Raw genomic sequence first — 21,000 nt, 5'->3', positions numbered from 1 at the left:
CATAAGGGACTTCAGTGCCCCCCTTCATACCCAGAGATGCCAAACTCATAGGGAGACTTCAGCAGGCTCTGCTCCACCCACCCTCACTCAACAAGCCAGCAAGAACAAATGCTCTAAATAAGAATATAAGCAAAGAAAATTAAAGGGAAAAAAGGTAGGCCTCAGTCAAGCTAGGCCCCAGAGCCAGGCAATGCCCTGAGAATGGAGTTGGGTGGGGTGGAAGAAAGAAGGCACCCTCACCCAATGACCTTCCCAGCAAGGCTAATAGCTGAAAATAAGAAAGAGGCTTTTCAGTCTCTATTAAAGCAGCAGCAAATCCACCCAAAAGCTCCCAATTCCACTCTTACTCCAAATCCCAGCAACAGGTCCTCCCTCTCCCTCTGTCTACTGGAACTGAAAAGCATGAGGCAGAGAGCTTTGCCTTATATTAGAAATGCTCACATAGAGCAGAACAGGAGGTCTGTAGTTGGCAGACAGACCTGCCTAACAGGGTTTGGAGGGATGTGATTGGTGTTCCCATGGCTACAGAAGGCCCATCTCCTCAGTTGCCTAAGGGATTAACTCCCCGCTCCTTGCTGTATAGGGCAGAATGGAGCTCTCCAGTTGGCAGGGAGAGCTGCCTATCAAGGTTATGTGGGCTAAGACTGGGGTTTCCAATGGCAACAAAAGGTCTGCAGACATTCTGGGCCTATGTTGCCTAGGGAATCAATGGATCGGTGCCAGCCTGTCTGGCATCATGAATCATTCACAAATTAAATTAATCGGCCCCAAAATTCGTGAATTTAATGAAAACCGCGGCCCCACAAAACGTGTTTCATGAAACACGAATCAGCCTGATTCGTCATGAAATTTGATTCATATTTCGATTTGTGCCCATGTCTAGTCTTAACAAGGTTGAAGTATCTGTAGCTTTGCTTTCCTGTGATATACTTTGCATCTACAGTGCTAGCTTTTTGCCATTTTCTGTTGCCAGTGCAGCCAAGGCACTTTTCAAAATCAGAAGACATTTTTGCCTAACATTTTAGTTATTCCTGAATTTGCTCTATTGCTCTAATTTTTACATATTCTCTGGATGTCTTGTCTTTCAGACAACAGATGCTTTCCCATGTCATATCACCCCCTCTCCCCACTTCCCCCCCTCATTTCCTTTTTCCTTCCCCCCCCCCTCATTTAACATCACTTGTAGGTTTCTGTATCCATGTGTTCTGTCATCTTAACCCTTTGATCTTAAATATTTGTGCTGGTATAACAGGCCACTATCCAGTTATGTTCTACTCAGCCTTAAAAGCTTCTTAAAATCCTCTTCAGGTTTTTCTCAATGGTGAGGGGGGGGGGAATTCTGGAGACATAGGAGGACACCAACCAACAGTAGTCCCATTCTCTTGCGATCCCCACCTGGCCTTTGGCCTAGTTTAGTTACAGGGGACAATAAGTTAGTTTCTCCTAGACTGTGTGGCAAACCATTGAGTCTTCATGATATTCCATAGAAGAAGTGACTGTCCTAGAGCCATCTACCTTTTATAGCCACTCTAGGACTTGTGTTTATCTTAGACTTCATGGTATACCACAAAGTTTATTCTCAGAAGCTCCTATTTTCTCCAGGGGAACTGATCTCTGTTGTTTAACAAGTTGTGTTGTACCTAGTGAACCTTTGATAACTGTGAAGGAGCTTGGCTCTAAGTACAAGGTGGTTAACTGATATATTGGATCTTTTTTCTTCATGCGCAGATCCACTGGTAGTAATAACATCTGAAAATCTCCTTGGAGGAAAATACTCAGCATTCTCAAGAGAACAAATAAGTCTAACTATTTCCATTCAGATTCCTTTATGACTAAAACCAAATATCTGAATCTCTTCATTTATGGCTTCATGAAAGGCCTTTCAAACATCACAAAAGGGCCTTAGATGTTTTCTGGTCCTATGTTTTCTCACATTATCTTGTTGTCTTATTACAGGATGATCTGGAAACTGGTTTTATCCTTTTTTCTCGTGTCCACTTTGGTTCAAGTGTCGGATACCAGGAAAAACCGTCCGGCGGGAGCCATTCCTTCACCTTACAAAGACAGCAGGAGTAACAATTCAGAGCGGCGGCAGCATCTAAACAAAGAAGTGTTGGCCTCAAGCCAGGAAGCCTTGGTGGTCACAGAAAGGAAATACCTCAAAAGTGACTGGTGCAAAACCCAGCCACTGCGGCAGACTGTCAGTGAGGAAGGCTGTATAAGCCGCACTATTATCAACCGATTCTGTTATGGCCAGTGCAACTCCTTTTATATCCCCCGGCATGTGAAAAAGGAGGAGGAATCTTTTCAGTCCTGTGCTTTCTGCAAGCCTCAGAAGGTTACCTCTTTCACTGTGGAGCTAGAGTGTCCTGAACTGGATCCGCCATTCCGACTCAAGAAAATTCAGAAAGTCAAGCAGTGTCGGTGTATGTCTGTGAACCTCAGCAGTGGAGGCAAACAGCGGAAGTGAAGGTTGGCAGCTGACACTGCCAGAGTGATCATAACTTTGCTTTTCTCATGGGCAAGCAGTTTGATTATTTTCTTCGGCCATGAGTTGTTTCTTGAGTAAAATAGCCTTTTGCACATGGAAATAAAGGCTGCTGTGGGCTGGCCAGATGACTCAGTGTCCAAAGCAGCTTTTTTTTTTTACCATTGAATCTGTGTCATTAAGCATGAGGCCAGCATCAAATTTGGGAATGACTAATCAGGTGGCCAGAGGTTGAATCCAATACTTAACATTTCCACTGTGTGGAAAAACTTTTGACCTGCACTCCATCCTTGCTTTTGGATGAAGAGGTGGCCCATTGAAATCTTCAGAATTTCTCCTCAGTTTTGGAACCTTTCGCTTCAGCTTATTGTGCCTGACACTGTCTTCCTTGGGCTGAGAGGCTGACACAGCTACAGTAAGCAGTGGCTAAAGGAAAGTGATGGTTTTCTATGTGTTCTTACTGAAAGAAAAAATCTATGGGGTTTACCTTCCATAGAGATAACTAACTTTCCCATGAAAAAAATTGATGAATTTATACACGTTTTCCAGCTATATTGCCTCAAGATCTCATTAACAGCCATCGTCCATTTGTAACACAGCTAAAGCAAACCACTGTTAAATTTGTTAATATAGACATAACCATGTATATTTTGTGATATGCCTAAGTATTTGAAGGTTTAGGATAAAGCTTTTTAAGTGTTGGACAGATCATTCTTTAAAAATGACAGGATTCTGATAGTGTGTGTGTGTATTTCTCTTAGCAGATTCCCCACCCCTCATTAATTTAAGCCTTGGTCTCACTCAAGAACTATTGTGCATTTATTCAACCTATGTTGAATTGATACTTGGTGGAAAAACAATATTGTGTTTATTATAAAACACAGTAGCACAAAGCAAACAATATTATATTTTATTGTTTATTGAATATATATGTGTGTGTGTGTATATAAATATATAAACAATACCTTAAATCATTTTCTAGTCCTCTTGTAGGCACAACTTGTTTCATTCATTGAAATGGCCTTCAGAAACCGTTTTTCATGCTTAAGAAAAAGCTTTAGTCAATGCTAGTTCAATATTTTAAGACTCTTGTTTCCAGTTCTTTATTAGAGCTGCGGAGAATTCATGACTCTTTGCACATAAACCAGCCTGACTGTTCCCATTTCTACCCCATCCCAACTGAAGCATCATTCTATTTCTGTGAAACCTCTCATTGCCAGCTTCCTCAGATATGAGCATCAAAAGGGTTAAAGAAATAGTTTTCTTTGGAGCTCAAGTTTGGTGCCAACTCAAACATTCAGTGGCACAGTTCGCTATTATGTGAGACAGGGTGCTTTAAGAAGCTTTGAGGAACTGATCTCTGCTAGTGCTCACCAATCGGTTTATGGGGATTGGCACAAGGAGGGGGGATTGGGCAGGTATGTTAGCCCTATATTTTTCTTCCTCGGTGTTACACAATAGCTGAACTGCACTTGGGAAAGCATGAGAGAGAAGGGTGAGGGTTGCTTTTTAAAGACTATCACTGCTGTACATTATTATCTGTGTACTACTTGTGCAGTGGATTACCAAAGCTGTTTGTCCAAGATAGAATAGTTAAAATGACCTCACATTCAGATCTGTGCCTCAGAGAGAGAGAGTTAACATCAGTTCCTATTTCAAAATTTAGCACATTTCCTAAGTAACCCTGTGAGGAAAAATGTGCAAACAGGGCTTCTTACCAATCTGTGATAGTGAAATATGCTGCAATAAGGAAAAGTATTCTTGGGGTTTTATTCAAAAGAAAGAGTTGAGTTGACCTTGTAATGGTTCATACTATTTAATGTTTGTTTTATAAATGAAAACAAAATTGAAGAAATGTTATAACTATAATGTAATTATTTTATAGGTGTATTATTGTTAAATTATAGAACAAATAAAGATACTCTAGGAATATATGATATTCACGCATATTCACTTATTTTTATTATTTGTCTTTTGCTGCCTAATTACTTGGGAATTGCCAAAAGTGTAGGAAAATATTCATCTCTGTTTTGATCCTACATTGTTTGGGTCCCATTATTTTAGATGGAAAATAGAGTAGGCTATTCTACCCATACTCTACAACCCTATTTGCTCTCACAATCTTCTAAGTACTGGGTATATTCTTTGGTGTTTTGGAATGAATACAAATGAGTCAGAGGATTACACCCATTATAATCTGCCTTGAGTCTCACTAGAAAGATGGACTAAAAGTAAAGTATATAAATAAATACTCTAGATTAATATCTAAACACAATTAACTCTGGTACAATCATCCCTGTGGATTAAGATGACCTCTCTACTTCTCAACACATAGGTTGCAGAAATTCATCAGTCTTTACTCCTTGATTGGTAAGTAACAAAAGATACTTCAATTCACATTTCCTTAAGCACTACATATGAAGCCAGAGAACCATGGGCAGGTGCAAGCTCTCTTTTAATTACAAATATTCATATGTTTTTACTCAGACATCTGAGTCTGCAGAAAAGCAAAATATAATGCTAACCATTCTTAACAATATGTAGATTTGGGGGATTCTTCCCACCATTCATCCTGTGGCATGTTTATGCTGTAGTCCTATGCACATGTATCTGGGAGAAAGTTGCACTGATTTCAATAGGACTTCCAAGTGAACTTAGATAGGAGTTTGCTGTGTATTTCATTTTGCCCATAAGGAAACACTCCAATAGAGAAATCCAAACCAAATGATGACTGAAAGCTCAAATCTTTCATCAATTTTTGGTTGTTGTTGGAAATATGCAATATTCTAATAGTTTACTTCCAATATTTAGATAAAGGCTGTCTTACACAAATGCAAAACTAGTTGGGCCCATCAGTTGCTATTAGCCAAGATAGTTATGTGCTTTATGTGCCAGGACATCTCTGAATGGGGACAAAAAATAGAAGGCCTAGAGATCCATGCTACCAGACATTGAAACCTGTTATATAAATACTACTTTCCACATAAGGCTGTATAAGCCACACATTTAAAATATTTTTTCTTGAAGTCGCAACTTCCCCATCCTTTGCTTCAAGGTACAGGAACAAGAGTTACTAGAGTGAAAAGCAACAGCGTTTATCCGCAGTTTACATAAAGTATGAAAATAAATTCTGTAGTTCATACAGTGGTTCTGTGCTTTCCAATCATTAGCCTGCCATCTGGTGGTAAACATACTAGTTAGTTACCACATCATTCAAAGTATATTTCAAACATGTAATTATTTCAGAAAACAAGTTCAGCTCTATATATGATGTCATTTTTAAAAGTGAATGAGGAACGAAAAACTGAGCCAGCAGAGTCATGAAAGAACACTGCCTGCTTATGTTGGTTTAGGGCAGAATACAGTGGTACGTTCTAGCAAGTTGGTCCAGGAAGGAGGAGGTATGTGAGACTAATACACAACCCTTTGGATGAAAAATTGACTTTTCTAGTTACCTGTGCAACCTTTATAGTACACCCAGCACAGTCAACTGCACTGACAATTTCCCTAGCACTTGACAATGGAAATGAGATTTGTTAGCTGTCAACACTCCTTTAATGTACATCAAATAACATTGAACGAACTGTCAAGTGGCTAACAGAAAGATGGACTTTGATTATTTTAGTATGTCTGTTAGATTTTTTTTTAATGTTCCTTTGTCAAACCAGGATTGTACATTGCATAATGGCCCATTCCAAGAATGCCTAGATTTAAATTAAGGAAGATTTTAATGTTCCATTTTGACTATTTTCCTTATCACAATTTATAGTGGTATACCAATGCAGTAATAAGAAGAGCTTACACAAACTAAGTGTTCCCAGAGAAAGGCAGGACTTTGGATAATTTAAGTGGTATCCTAAAGAGCTTTTTTGAAGCAGACCCAGCTATATCTATCAAAATATTTCAATCTGAAATATGTATATTTGCATATCTTTGCTCCTCCTCCATCAGTGTTCCTTCCAAGCCCATAACTTTGTATTCTATCACTTAGACTGCAAATCTTTCAAAGGAGAATTTTAAAAACATTTACAGCTGTAAAATCTCACTGTTCTAGAAGTTAACAATAATTTCAGCATAATAAGAACCCAAGAAAAGCACTACATATGCAGTACAGCTTTGATCTCATTATTTGTTTTATTTTTTCATATAAATTAACGTTCTAAAAAAAATTGGAATAGAAACACTAAATACAGTATTGCACAGAGTGATCTCATTTAATTTAGTATGACAATAAACATACCGTAGATACTGAAGAGAACAGGAAGGCTACAAAACGTAAACATGCTACCATGTCTTTAAATGCACTTAAATAAAGGAGAATGCAAAAGTTAAACAGCAAGTCTATAGCTTACATAAATACAAACATGGGTTTTAATCAGTGCTATTAAAATATCTTTTATTTATTTGATTTTGATAGGTTTCTCATAACAATCTTCTCTTTTCCCTTTCCCAAGAAATAACTTTATTCCTGACACTATAGGACTTTATAATGCAATTCTGGGAAAAATGCATTAGGGACTCTCAGAAGCTATCCTGAAAACAGCAGTGTGTCAGGCAGATTATATAACAGGAAACAACTCTCCTAAGAAATGAAAAATATATCTGTAGTGCTTGGCATTTTAAAATTCCTGAGGTCATAATTTATGTAGCTTTTCTGATGCCTGGAACCCTATATTAACATCTGGGCAACCAAAGGTCATGTTTTGGGCTACATGGAGAATAAATTTCAGCCAAACTCAAAACCACCCCAGCACTGTCCACACTCCATGTTAGGATATCTGCACGCTTTCTCTCTAATTTTGACTGTTTGCAAGAAATTTTTAAAAGCTGGTGTTACTATGTGTAGTGGAAGTGCTGTAAATCAGAACTAACTAATCATCAGGTATGTTTTGGGTAATTCCAGCTAAAGACACACAAAGACACAATAAAATGAAAGCTAATCTGAATGAATCAATAGTCTTTTCTTTGTCACTAGCTTTACTAAGTTTCATAATATGATCCAAAAACTGAAGAGAATTATTTAAAATGATGGATTTTATATTTTTGATAAAAAGGATACTTTGCCAGTTTATTCTTGTTATGCTGTAAAAGATTAGAGTGGTACATTTCTTTATAAAGGGATGCAGCATTGTGCAGTATCCAGGGTTGTTTAGTACCCTCCCAAAGGACCCCTGTGCCTTGCCACATTTCAGCATCTTTATTTTGATTCCATTCTTTAATATCTGGTAAAAGATGGGGAACCTGTTCTAGCTCATTGACCACAGAAATAGCTGTGCTGGACATCTTTCTTTCAGAAATATTTCAGTGGGCAGCCAAATACGCTTGGAGAGTGTAAAGCATAGTGCAATTCTTTACCAATTCAAAATACAAACTAGATGCCAATAAGGAATGGATACAGAGAGTTCTTGAAAAGTAGAATTCTTGTCCTTGTGGCAACCTTCAAGACTACCAGGCTTATTGAAGCATACATTTTTGTGAGCTGGTACAGGCAGTGAAATCTTGGTTTGCAGGAAGATTTGGTGGGGGAAAAGAAGAATTGTGAACAGTACATTAAAAGACCATGAAATGTGTCACTTTGTGACACTTCTATGAGAAACTCAAAAGTATTCAAAATAAGCACAGGACCACCCATAACAACTGTAGTTGGTGGTAATAGCATCTTAGCAATGATAAACAATTTAAAATTTGCAGGGGCTAAGAAAGGTGTTTGAACAATTGAACAATTCTAATTCAGCATTCTCCCCTCTCTGGAATATACTTCTGAAACCCCTTTGCGGAAGAATGGTGACATTCAGTCCCTGGTAGATTCCATATACCATTGAGTATTGCATAGAAACGTCACAAGTCTGCTTGCATTTCATGCCACTGCCTTCTCTCTATGGACTGGCTCCAGTGATCCATCACTGGAAGACACTGATTGTGTGTTCCTCTCCTCCCAGTAGTCCTTTCTAACTCCACTGAGAGAAGATGGAAAAGAAAATGATTTTGCCTCCCTCCAGCCCCACTCCCAAATTGCATGGGTATTAACTCACATGGACCCCATGACCCCAAAAAGGAACTTTCACAGGAACTTTCACAGGAATGGAAAGGACTAGTGAGAATAGAGGACATGAAGGAAAGACGTGTGAACCTTGCATCTGTGGATCACTGAATCCAATCCAATACATGTATAGCTGCTGACTGAAAATCCCCACCATGCATCTCACAAAGCAAAGTTTACTCCAGAATAGTTTATACTTCAACAAATCTTTAAAGTGCCACTAGTTTGCTTTTAGGTTTTGCTGCAACAGACTAACATTGATACCCACACAAATCCTCTCCTAAAGGCAGCATTGCAGCACAGCTGCTTTGGAAAGATGTTACTAGATAGAAATGTAGGCTGCGTGCGAAGTTAGATATCTATACAGATTTCAGTATGCTTCAGACTGACAGAGATGCTTCCTCTTGCTGCTTCAGATATTAGTATTTTCCATACATGTTACAAGATACTGCATGGATGACAAAAGTGTGGAGTACATAGAAGAGACGTATCTCAACTGCATAACTTCTTTATTGGGCACTCTATACAGTAAATCTGTTTATCAATGAATGCTCAGTGCTTACAGTTAGTAAGAACACAAAAAATGCAAAAGATGTCAAGAAAACAATTGAGCAAATGGGGTTTTTCTCCATCCACAGACATTTTGAGCTTACTGAACAGGTGCACAATGACACACGCCTTTCATCTTTCAGATCTTCATACTTATCTTTGCTTTCTGAAAATAAAACAAAAACATCAAATTATGTGAGAAGAGCTGCTGCAAAATTCTAGAGCACATCAAGAATTCAAACATACAAACTTCCCCTTCTCTTTAAATATAAACAGAGCAAGCAACAACTATGGGCAATTATTGTTTAAAGAGTCGGTGCTAAGAAGGATTGGTTTGGAGCTTTGCCACATGACACAAACCCACATCAAACTCAGGCTTGGACTGACCTTCCCCTACCATGAGGTAAAACCTCCTCCTCTGTAAGCTTATGAAGCTGTATACTGGGCTGGGCAGCCTTTGGTAACGTGGTTGATATTGAGCTTCAACGTTCTTCTTTGTCCCACCCTTATGAATATTACAATTTGGTTACCCAGCCGAGTCTTAATAGAGTTAACAAAAGAATTCAGGACCACCTAACAACACCCACTTCAAAAGTGAACACTCATATATTCAATACAATTACAATTTGCCAGATTACATGATTCATACAATATTCAAAATCCATTCACAATGCAAAGTTATATTAAAACATACAGTCTTTGTGACAAGACCCATAAGTGCTCAGTGCTGGTATAACAAATAGTCCATAACCACAGCTATATAGCTAAATACATGAATCCATAAACAGAATAACTCAGTCCAATGCAATTAAATGCAACAACATAGCAGGCCAGGAAGGCACTATAGGTCATAAATAGAGATGGGCATGATCTGCATTACGATAGAAAAAATCCCACGATAACGGTGATCGCGCGATCGTGACTTGGCGCATCGTTATCGTCCACGGCCAACGATCCAGCGATCGGGAGGGGCCTAGATTGGGGCGATCGGGCTCAGATCGGGGATCCAGACACTCAGGCGCCAGCAATCTATTCCCCTTGCAATGGAGCCAGGGGAACGCCTGAGCTCTGTTTGCCCTCCTTCTGTCGCCCTGGAAACCTGAATGGAAGCCCAGCTTTCCTTGATCAGCAGGGCTTCCTTCCAACCATGGAGCAGCAAAGCAGTCACCAGTTGGGAGAAGACACCCAGGGGAGGGAGGGGGAAGGGGGTGTTCTGTAGCCATGGGCACTCCAATCTCATCCCTGCAAACCCTGATAGGCAGCTCTGACGGCCAAACACAGACGGCCAAACACAAACACAGATGCCACCGACATCACCCACTGTTCCTGTATCACTGGGAACAGCGGGGCGCCCCTGAACTTTTGTCTCCACGATTCACGATCCACGATCCACGGATCGGGAACGGGAGATGCTCGGTGCGGGTCGTTAAATCGGGATCGTCGCCGGCGCTGATCCATGATCAGCTTGATCGTTAATTTTTTTGGGATCATGCCCATCTCTAGTCATAAATCATGTAGAATTATCCATCTGACGGGAAACCGGTGCAGAGTCCCATTTCTGGAATCCCTTTCTCAAAGATGGTATATGTGCACTTGCATTGAATTGCATTGGACTGAGTTATTCTGTTTATGGATTCATGTATTTAGCTATATAGCTGTGGTTATGGACTATTTGTTATACCAGCACTGAGTACTTTTGGGTCTTGTCACAAAGACTGTATGTATTAATATAACTTTGCATTGTGAATGGATTTTGAATATTGTATGAATTGCATGTAATCTGCCAAATTGTAATTGTATTGAATATATGAGTGTTCTCTTTTGAAGTGGGTGTCGTGGGTCCTGAATTCTTTTGTTAACTTACTCTGTCAGGACTCTCCAGTTTCTGTTACCCTGAGTCTTAATAGAGGACAGATCAGGGGTTTGCAGTTCCCTTTATCAGAAACTGGCACACGAGGCTTGGGAAGGTTCAAAAATGTAATTGAAGGTTTATTAACAGAAGTTGAACTTAAAAGGCAGGTAGGCAGGTGTTTGAACGGAATGACAGAAAGGTTTTGGTATAACAACTTCACTGGTGTGAGGCACAAAACATTCGGTTACAGGCTGCTTTTGGAGGTTCACACTGTTTCATAGATGTTACACTTTAGATACTTCAACACAAACACAGCACGACTTTCCCTCCTCTCCAGACTTAAGGGTGCTCCACAGAGACAGATCCTTCCCAGATCCTGGGCAGGTGTTATAGCAGTTAACTATAATCCTGTTCCTGGCACTGAAGGGGAGACACCTTTCTTCCTCCTTCTTCTATCCTCCCTCTATACTTCCCAGATCTATTGAGTCTAAGTAAGGGTTTGTGCTGGTTTTCCCCACTTTAGTCCTAGGACTAAAAGTGCTTCACAAATCACAGAGGATTTTCTGGCTGACCCTCACTGGTCAAAAGCCAGGCTCCAACTCTCTTTCACTCTCTTGTTTACTCTCCAAATCCAACTGCCAGCTTCCCCAACATTCCATCCCCAACTGCCATTCAGGCTAGCCACATGGGAGGGAGGAGGAAACCTGTCAATCATAACCCTCCTACTGGAAATCACAGCGTGTAAAGCTGAGTTTGTCACACCACAGCTTTTAGTTTTTTCAGTTCATTCACATCTTTCCTCCTTCTACACTACCAACGCACATGTGTGCATTAACACACACTAACACTAACAGCAGCAAAATCTTAATATAGGTCCTTTTCGCATTGGGACTTTAATTGGGACTTTAAAGCGTTTCAGTATCTATTCTGCTTCCCATGTTTGCAGGAGTTCCACACTTGCAAGGTAGTCATGATGAGACACAATACTGATGTTTGTCCATGGTATCCCCAATGTTTTCCCCTGTGGATATACAGTGATTATATTTTGAAGCCGCTGCTGAGTTGTGTCTGGCCCAATTAATGTGAGTGCAAACTCTATACTCCCCTTCTGGTTCTCTTCCCCCCATCCTTTTCCCCAGGAGCTGATTGGTCTGTGCGGAATTAACCATTCCCACCCTCCTCAGCTCTCTGAACTCCTTTTCCACTATTTTTATTAGTAAAGTGAGGTTAAGGCCATAAAGCTGCTGCTCCGTTGGCTTCCTTTCACCCGGCTATGCACCCACGCTCTTATTTTTTTCTCAAAGCCAGGAACGATTCTTAATGTTGCTGCTTATTCCCTGCTGGCTTTAAAAGCCAGGAAAGGGTTAAATGGCTGTTTTTCCCTCCCTCCCGCATCTTCTGCTAATGCCAAAAAAACCCAAGTGTTTTGCACAGCCATTTGCAAAGCAAAGCAGGAGGGAACCTGCCAGAAGGGGATGAAGCAACAGCATTTTAACCCTTTCCTGGCTTGGCTTTTAAAAAAATAAATGAGAGTGGAACAGGCACAAAAAGTACATGTTTCCTTCCAGGACTCTGCCACCAATTGCCTCTCCAGTTGGCACAGGACAGCCCAATCAGCAAATAAAGGGGGGATGGGTACCAACTTCGCAATGTTACTACACCTGCTCAAAGTTTTTAAAAAAAATGTGACATAACTTGCAAAGTCCCCAAAGCCCGAAACTGCACCAAGGCTTCAAAGCCCATCTAAAATAAAAACAAGATGCCAAATTGAAACTGCCTTGGACAGTGTGGAATGTGGAAGTGCCGTGCCAAAGCCATTGCAATCATGGCAAATGCTCATAAATGGCAGTTTAAACCATAAGTGCAAAAAAGGCGAAATGGGTTACATAGTTAACAGTTATAGTTACTAACAGTTAACTAACATAGTAACAGGATCAAGTTTTTCCTATAAGGTGTTTTATTGATGACAATATGCACTCCTTCGCATTGATAAAAGACAATATACCAAGAGACTCTTGATGCAATCATATTTATATTCACATCAATACTGCTTTTTTGCTCTCATTCTACTAGAATTTTAGAAATCATCCTACATAAATGGAAACCAAGGAGTGGAACTCAGAGCAGAGTGAATCCATGGATAATATAGAAAAGGAAGGAAAGGACATGCATGAGCAAAAAGAACTGAAAGCTCTGGCTAACTGAACATGCACAGTACTTCAGAACTAAAAACAGGGAAACTAATACAGAAACTTTCTAATACACCAGTTGCATGTTCGAAACTAGATTCTGTATTAGAACTAGAGACGGGCACGAACCGCATTACGAACCTCAAAACCCCATGAAAATGGCGATCGCACGATCGTGACCCAGTGGTTTGTGCTTGTCCACGGCCAACGAACCAGCAGTCAGGAGAGGCCTGGTTCGGGGCGTTAGGGCGCGGTTCAGGAAGCCAGACACTCAGGCACCAGCAATCTATTCCCCTGGCAACGGAGCCAGGGGAATGCCTGAGCTCTGTCTGCCCTCCTTCTGTCACCCTGGAAACCCAAATGGAAGCCCAGCTTTCCTTGATCAGCAGGGCTTCCTTCCAACCACGGAGCTGCAAAGCAGTTACAAGTTGGGAGAAGACACCTAGGGGAGGGAGGGGGAAGGGAGTGTTCTGTAGCCATGGGCACTCCAATCTCATCCCTGCAAACCCAGATAGGCAGGTCTGACGGCCAAACACAGACCTCCTGTGTTGCTGAATGGGATCTATGATTATAAATAGCCAGGGACTCCCAGGCTGGGTTTCACTTTCTGCGAGCAGTGGAGTGGGACAGAGCTCTTGCTTGCCACTTGCTAGGCTTTGGGAGAGAGACTGACACTAGAGTACAATTGAGCTTGGCTTTGGGGGATAGGGATCTATCTCTTCTGGTTCCAGGGCTGCTGCCTGGCTCTGGGGCCAAGCTCAATGGGCACCTCGGCTGAGGGCTCCCATTGATTATTGATCAGGGCCTGGTCTGTTTAGGTCTGTGGGAATGGTGGGCTAGGGCTCTAGTCCCTCCTTCCCTCTGGTGCCAGGGCTGCTGCCAGGCCCTGGGACCAAGCTTGGTGGGTACCTCGGCTGAGGGCTCACATTAGTGCCTGATCTGTTCAGGTCTGTGGGAGTGGTGGGCTCGGGCTGTAGTCCCTCCTTCCCTCTGGTGCCAGGGCTGCTGCCAGGCCCTGGGGCCAAGCTCAGTGGGTACCTCGGCTGAGGGCTCACATTAGTGCCTGATCTGTTCAGGTCTGTGAGAGTGGTGGGCTAGGGCTCTAGTCCCTCCCTCTGGTGCCAGGGCTGCTGCCAGGCCCTGGGGCCAAGCTTGGTGGGTACCTCGGCTGAGAGCTCACACTGATTATTATTAATCAGCGCCTGATCTGGTCACATCTGTAGGAGCGGTGGACTAGGGCTCTAGTCCCTCCCTCCCTCTGGTGCCAGGGCTGCTGCCAGGCCCTGGGGCCAAGCTTGGTGGGTACCTTGACTGAGGGCTCACATTGATTATTATTAATCAGTGCCTGTTCGGGTCTGTGGGATTGGTGGGCTAGGGCTCTAGTCCCCCCTTCCCTCTGATGCCAGGGCTGCTGCCAGGCCCTGGGGCCAAGCTCGGTGGGTACCTCAGCTGAGGGTTCACATTGATTATTATTATTAATCAGTGCCTGATCGATTCAGGTCTGAGGGAGTGGTGGGCAAGGGCTCTAGTCCCTCCTTCCCTCTGGTGCCAGGGCTGCTGCCAGGCCCTGGGGCCAAGCTCAGTAGGTACCTCGACTGAGGGCTCACTTTAATTATTGATCAGGGCCTGATCTGTTCAGGTCTCTGGAGTGGTGGGCTAGGGCTCTAGTCCCTCCTTCCCTCTGGTGCTAGGGCTGCTGCCAGGCCCTTGGGCCAAGCTCGGTGGGTACCTCAGCTGAGGGTTCACATTGATTATTATTATTAATCAGTGCCTGATCTGTTCAGGTCTGTGGGAGCAGTGGGCTAGGGCTCTAGTCCCTCCCTCCCTCTGGTGCCAGGGCTGCTGCCAGGCCCTGGGGCCAAGATCGGTGGGTACCTCGGCTGAGGGCTCACATTATTATTAATCAGTGCCTGATCTGGTCACATCTGTAGGAGCGGTGGGCTAGGGCTCTAGTCCCTCCCTCCCTCTGGTGCCAGGGCTGCTGCCAGGCCCCGGGGGCCAAGCTTGGTGGGTACCTTGACTGAGGGCTCACATTGATTATTATTAATCAGTGCCTGTTCAGGTCTGTGGGAGTGGTGGGCTAGGGCTCTAGTCCCTCCCTCCCTCTGGTGCCAGGGCTACTGCCAGGCCCTGGGGCCAAGCTCAGTGGGTACCTCGGCTGAGGGCTCACATTAGTGCCTGATCTGTTCAGGTCTCTGGGAGTGATGGGCTAGGGCTCTAGTCCCTCCCTCTGGTGCCAGGGCTGCTGCCAGGCCCTGGGGCCAAGCTTGGTGGGTACCTCGGCTGAGAACTCACATTGATTATTATTAATCAGCGCCTGATCTGGTCACATCTGTAGGAGCGGTGGGCTTGGGCTCTAGTCCCTCCCTCCCTCTGGTGCCAGGGCTGCTGCCAGGCCCGGGGGCCAAGCTTGGTGGGTACCTTGACTGAGGGCTCACATTGATTATTATTAATCAGTGCCTGTTCAGGTCTGTGGGAGTGGTGGGCTAGGGCTCTAGTCCCTCCCTCCCTCTGGTGCCAGGGCTGCTGCCAGGCCCTGGGGCCAAGCTTGGTGGGTACCTCAGCTGAGGGCTCACATTGATTACTGATCAGGGCCTGATCTGTTCAGGTCTCTGGGAGTGGTGGGCTAGCGCTCTAGTCCCTCCTTCCCTCTGGTGCTAGGGCTGCTGCCAGGCCCTTGGGCCAAGCTCGGTGGGTACCTCAGCTGAGGGTTCACATTAGTGCCTGATCTGTTCATGTCTGTGGCAGTGGCTGAGGCCTCACATTATTATTATTAATCAGTGCCTGATCTGGTCAGGTCTGTGGGAGCGATGGGCTAGGGCTCTAGTCCCTCCCTCCCTCTGGTGCCAGGGCTGCTGCCAGGCCCTGGGGCCAAGCTCGGTGGGTACCTCGGCTGGGGGCTCACATTGATTATTATTAATCAGTGCCTGGTCAGGTCTGTGGGAGTGGTGGGCTCGGGCTGTAGTCCCTCCTTCCCTCTGGTGCCAGGGCTGCTGCCAGGCCCTGGGGCCAAGCTCAGTGGGTACCTCGGCTGGGGGCTCACATTGATTATTATTAATCAGTGCCTGGTCAGGTCTGTGGGAGTGGTGGGCTCGGGCTCTAGTCCCTGCTTCCCTCTGGTGCCAGGGCTGCTGCCAGGCCCTAGGGCCAAGCTTGCTGTCATCTCCTTCTCCTCAGTTGTTTTTTGCTGGCACTATGAGGCGCCGGGTGGGGGACAAGAGTGGTCGTGGGGGGAAGTGCAGAGATTGTCCCAGTTGCAGCATGGGAAGCAGTGCTGTGCAGGGCTCTGGAGCAGCAGAGACTCCAGCTCCCCCAAAATCACCAGTTGAGGCTGTGGAGGAGGCCGAAGAGCTCTTGCTGGCGGTGGAAGAGGAACTACTAAAATTTTTTGGGGAGGAGGAGGCCGAGGGATCCTTGGAGGAATGGTTTGGGTTTGAGGAATCCTCCAGCCGATCCCCATCTCAAACTACTGGTGGTGCTGTCCCTGCCTGCAGTCCACCCACCACTCCGTCTTCCATTGCCAGCACTGTGGCACAGCCAGCAGCAACCCTTTGTCCTCCCTCCCCTGGAACTGTAAGTGGGCCACTGTTCAACCTCAATGTTTGGAGGCACTTTTGGGCCCTTCCTAATGACCCCTGCGTGGTGCGGTGATGTGTGTGTGAGGGTCTGGTGCACAGGGGCAATGACCAGCAGCACCTGTCATCTTTGGCCCTGACTTGGCACCTGAAGAGGCACCACCCGAGCCTTTGTTCTCCGTCCTTGGGCAGCGAAACATCTGTAGGGGTCTGGCAGACTGAGGTCTGCCAGCTCGTCTGATCCGGGATTGGTGGGATGGTCTCCAGAATGCACCCCGAGCAAGAAGCCTTATCCCAAGGGTGCGGCTGGTGGGAGCGGAAAGGTCAGGTAGGCCTCCTTGGGGGAAGTTGTTCCATCGGGGTCGGGGGTGGTGCCGCTGAAAAGGGTGAGGTCAAGGGCTCAGGAGGCGGGTGTTCGTGTGGTGGCGCAGGCGATCACCCTGCAAGGCTTCCCCCTATCGATCGTGGAGGGTGTGGGCTTCCAACTGCTGCTCCAGCACTTTGTCCCATGGTTCTCCATGGCGTCACGGTGCACCATTGGGTGTCGAGCCGTGCCCACCCTGTACGAGGTAGTGTGAGACATGATGCACAGAGACCTGTCAGCTGCCCAGGGTAGAACAGTGCACTTCACGGCTGACCTGTGGAGCAGCTGCCATCATGGGTACCTTGCCATCACCGCCCACAGGTGGCAACCAGAGAACCTCCATCTCCCCAGGCCAAGATCCGGCAGCCGTAAAAAGGTGACCAGCTTGAGCCTGGGCTACAGGGCGGTTCTCCTTCAGGCCCGAGGGATGTACGAGTTCCACACAGGGAAGAGTATCGCCACCGGGAGTGGGAGTGGACATCTGGGGTGGAAGGGTTTGTCCATGGCTTCAGGGTCACGGATGTGGGAGCCAACATATTGGCAGCCCTGAAAGAGGCATCCCTCTCAGGCCTGGTATGCACGGCACACAAGCTGCACCTCATGATGCGGGACATGCTCGGGCTGAGGAGCAAGCCGAGGGACAGCTGGGATGAGGGAACCTTGCAGACGCGCAGTCTGCTGGACAGCTGCTGTCACATTGCTTCCCACTTCTCACGCAGCATCAACTCATCCCATGAGCTGCTCCAGAGGCAGGTGGAGGAAGGAGTCCCCGAGCACCAAGTGTTCCAGGACCTGCCCACCCGCTAGAACTCCACCTACGACATGATTTGTTGTCTGGTGGAGCAGAGGTGCATGGTGCAGGACATCCTGTCCTCTTTGGATGTGCTGAGGAGGGGAGAGGAGTTGAGCCTCAGCTCCGTGGACTGGAGAGTCCTTGCACAGATGTCCCGGATCCTGAAACCATTCAAGGATGCCACTGAGCTCTTGTGCTCCTATCAGACCAGCCTGGGTCAGGTACTTCCTCTGATCCATGGCCTTGACCAGTTTCTGGCCCAGGAGCTCCAGCAAGGGCAAGAGCTGCTCCACAGGGTCCAGAACTTTGTCCAGAGGATCCATGCCTGCGTTGTCAAATGCCTGCATCCTCTCCGCCGCAAGACACCCTACCAACTTGCCTCCCTCTGTGACCCCTGCATCAGGGACAGCATCGCCACACAGGCAGGTCAGATGCAGCACTGGAAAAAGGAGCTCCACAGAGCAGTGCTCCATTTCCAGAGACAGAGGGCAGGAGAGAAGGAACTGGACAGCGGAGAGGGGCAGGCAGTGGAGGAGGAGGGTGAGGGCGAGGGGCAGGAGGTGGGAAGAGAGCCACACCAGGGAAGAGCCACCTCAATGGACACATTCGATCTCTGGGCCTCGTCGGTGGGCAGCGTCGTTGGCCGCTGCACGGTGGGCACATCCCACCCAGTGGAGGGCCATGGTGCGTGAGTACCTTTCGGAGCTCACCGAGCCCCCCATGCCAACCTGTTGCAGTACTGGGCGAGGAAATCGGACCGATGGCCAGAACTGTCGATCATCGCCACCAACATCCTTTCCTGCCCTCCCACCAGCGTGCAGAGCAAGCAGGTGTTCTCCCACCTGAGAGACCTCCTCCGTCCCCGCCGCGCACGTCTGCACCCAGACCTGGTGGACACACTGATGTTCATCAAGGTGAACCTCAACCTACTGGGTCACCCTCCTGTGGACCTGGACCTACCCGGGGTCTGAGCCACCCTGGGGTGGTAGCCAGCCCAGCTCGTCCACAGCAGGCTCAAGCCTCCCTCAGTTCTTGGGGCTGCTTCCATGGATGGTGACCCTTTGCCCTCCTCTCCCTGTCAAGTTCCCCTTCCGTCTTCACACCTCTCCCTCTCCGGATCTGCTCAGATGCCTCCCAACCTCTCCTTTCTTTCCATCCCGTCCTTTCTGTGAGGGCAGGAAGGTGCTGTGCTGCCAGATGCTGCTGCTTCTGGCCAAGAGGAACAGCTCGGCTGTGTTGCTGATGTGAGCGTGGCACTGTGTGGAACCTCCCTTTTCCATGGGCACCTGCTGTCCCCTCTGAGCAGGGGGGAGTGTCTCTCTCCCACCCTTTCCATGAGGGCAACAAGGTGGGTGTTGTCTGTTGCCGCCACTTTGGACCACCATGGGCAGCTCAGCAGCTCGCGCTGAGCTTGACAGGTTTGAGCTGCACGGTGCACCCCTATCCATGTGTACTTGCTGTCCTCTCTGTGCATGGGGGGAATGGGACCCATGACTAGTCACGTGTCCTTTCCGCGAAGGCAGGAAGATGGTTGAGGTCTGCCACTGCTGCTTTTCTGCACGAGGGGCAGCTCAAGAGCTGTTGCTGGTGTTAGTGTGGCGCTGCACAGTACCACCCCTTTCCATGGACACCTGCTGCCCCCTCTGAGCAGGGGGGAATGGGTCCCTCACACCCTTTCCGTGAAGGCTGGACGGTGGGTGCTGTATGATGCTTCAGCTTTGGGCCACAAGGGACAGATCAACTATTGTTGCACATAAGATTGTACGTCACGGTGGCCCCTGCCAACAGCAGCAGCTGTCCCCTCTGGGCAGGAGTGAATGGGTAATGCCACTATGACCAGTCATGTTCTTTCCATGAAGGCAGGAAAGTGTGGTGCTGCGAGCTGATGCCGCTTTCTGCCACGAGGAGCAGCTCTGCTGCTGTTACTGGTGTTAGCATGGCACCACACGGTACCCCCCCTTTCCATGGGCACCTGCTGCCCCCTCTGAGCAGGTCCCTTGTCCTCACACCCTTTCCATGAAGGCTGGACGGGGGTGCTGTATGATGCTTCAGCTTTGGACACGAGGGACAGATCAACTGCTGTTGCGCATAAAATTGCACGTCACAGTGGCTCCTGCCAACAGCAGCAGCGGTCGTCTCTGGGTAGGGGTGAATGGGTAATGCCACCATGATGAGTCACATTCTTTCTGCGAAGGAAGGAAGGTGAGTGATGCTGGCGACAGCCTCCACTGTGACACAGGGGGAGCGGGCAAGCCTCTGGCACAGCAGTCCGTGCACTCCTTCAGAGTGGATGTGGGATGCCTCCGTCCCGGTCCTGCTGCGCAATGCGGCCAGGAAGCCTCGGGCTCAGCCCTCATCTCCAACACAAGTACACTGTCCCTCTTCTCACCTCGCCCTCTGCGGAACACTCAGTCCCCTCCCAACAACCTCTCCAGTCCTGTCCTATTCCATCCTTTCCACAAAGGCAAGAAGGTGGTTGATGCTGGCTGCTGCTGCAGAGTTCCTCAGTGGGATCCTCGGAGGAGGCCTCGTGGCTGTTAGGATCTTCCGACTTCACAGACCCTCTTTTGACATGTCCCTCTGTGGAGTACTCCGACCCCTTGAAATGACATCTCCTCTCCCTCCCGTCCTTTCTGGGAAGGCAGGAAGGTGGGTACTGTTGGCTGCTGCCAAGAGTAGCTCAGTGGGAGCTTCGGAGGATGCCTCGTGGCTGTTGGTGGATCTTCCCACTTCCCCTCCAAATGACATCTCCTCTCCCTCCCGGCCTTTCCGGAAAGGCAGGAAGGTGGGTGCTGTTGGCTGCTGCCACACTGTTCCTCAGTGGGACCCTCGGGTGAGGACCCTCACTTGCTGGGGGATCAGGCCCCCATCTGAATGACATGTCCTCTCCCACCTATGCTGGGAATACCAGCAGACTCCTCTTTGGCCTGTCGGGCGGGCACATGGGGGGTGCCGCCGGCGAGCAGCCAGAACCCCCACCCCCTAAAGGGGAGGTGGCTCATTGCCACCTCCCCATGCTTGCCAGGCCCGGCAGCCACCGTCATCACCCTCCTTCCAGCATGCACCGGGAATACCAGCACGCTCCACTTTGGACTGGCGGTTGCAGCGGGATCTTCCCACTTACCCCCCACATGACAGGTCCTCTCCCTC

General features: G+C 47.1%; 2 protein-coding genes across 2 annotated transcripts in view; one reads left to right on the top strand and one right to left on the bottom strand.

Moving 5' to 3' along the window:
- The window catches only part of GREM2 (gremlin 2, DAN family BMP antagonist), a 61,465-nt gene extending 57,109 nt beyond the window's left edge, over window positions 1-4,356 (top strand). The window contains exon 2 of the mRNA XM_054987178.1: window positions 1,957-4,356. Within this exon, the coding sequence (XP_054843153.1) occupies window positions 1,958-2,470 (513 nt within the window). The 5' untranslated portion in view covers window position 1,957 and the 3' untranslated portion in view covers window positions 2,471-4,356. The remainder of the gene's footprint in view (window positions 1-1,956) is intronic.
- A 4,813-nt stretch (window positions 4,357-9,169) lies between these two features.
- The window catches only part of FMN2 (formin 2), a 354,893-nt gene continuing 343,062 nt past the window's right edge, over window positions 9,170-21,000 (bottom strand). The window contains exon 19 of the mRNA XM_054972122.1: window positions 9,170-9,243. Within this exon, the coding sequence (XP_054828097.1) occupies window positions 9,217-9,243 (27 nt within the window). The 3' untranslated portion in view covers window positions 9,170-9,216. The remainder of the gene's footprint in view (window positions 9,244-21,000) is intronic.

Source organism: Eublepharis macularius, chromosome 1 (genome assembly GCF_028583425.1).
Source record: "Eublepharis macularius isolate TG4126 chromosome 1, MPM_Emac_v1.0, whole genome shotgun sequence".
NCBI lineage: Eukaryota > Metazoa > Chordata > Lepidosauria > Squamata > Eublepharidae > Eublepharis > Eublepharis macularius.
The sequence above is the reverse complement of the archived record's forward strand: the minus strand, read 5'-3'. Positions and strand labels throughout refer to the sequence as shown.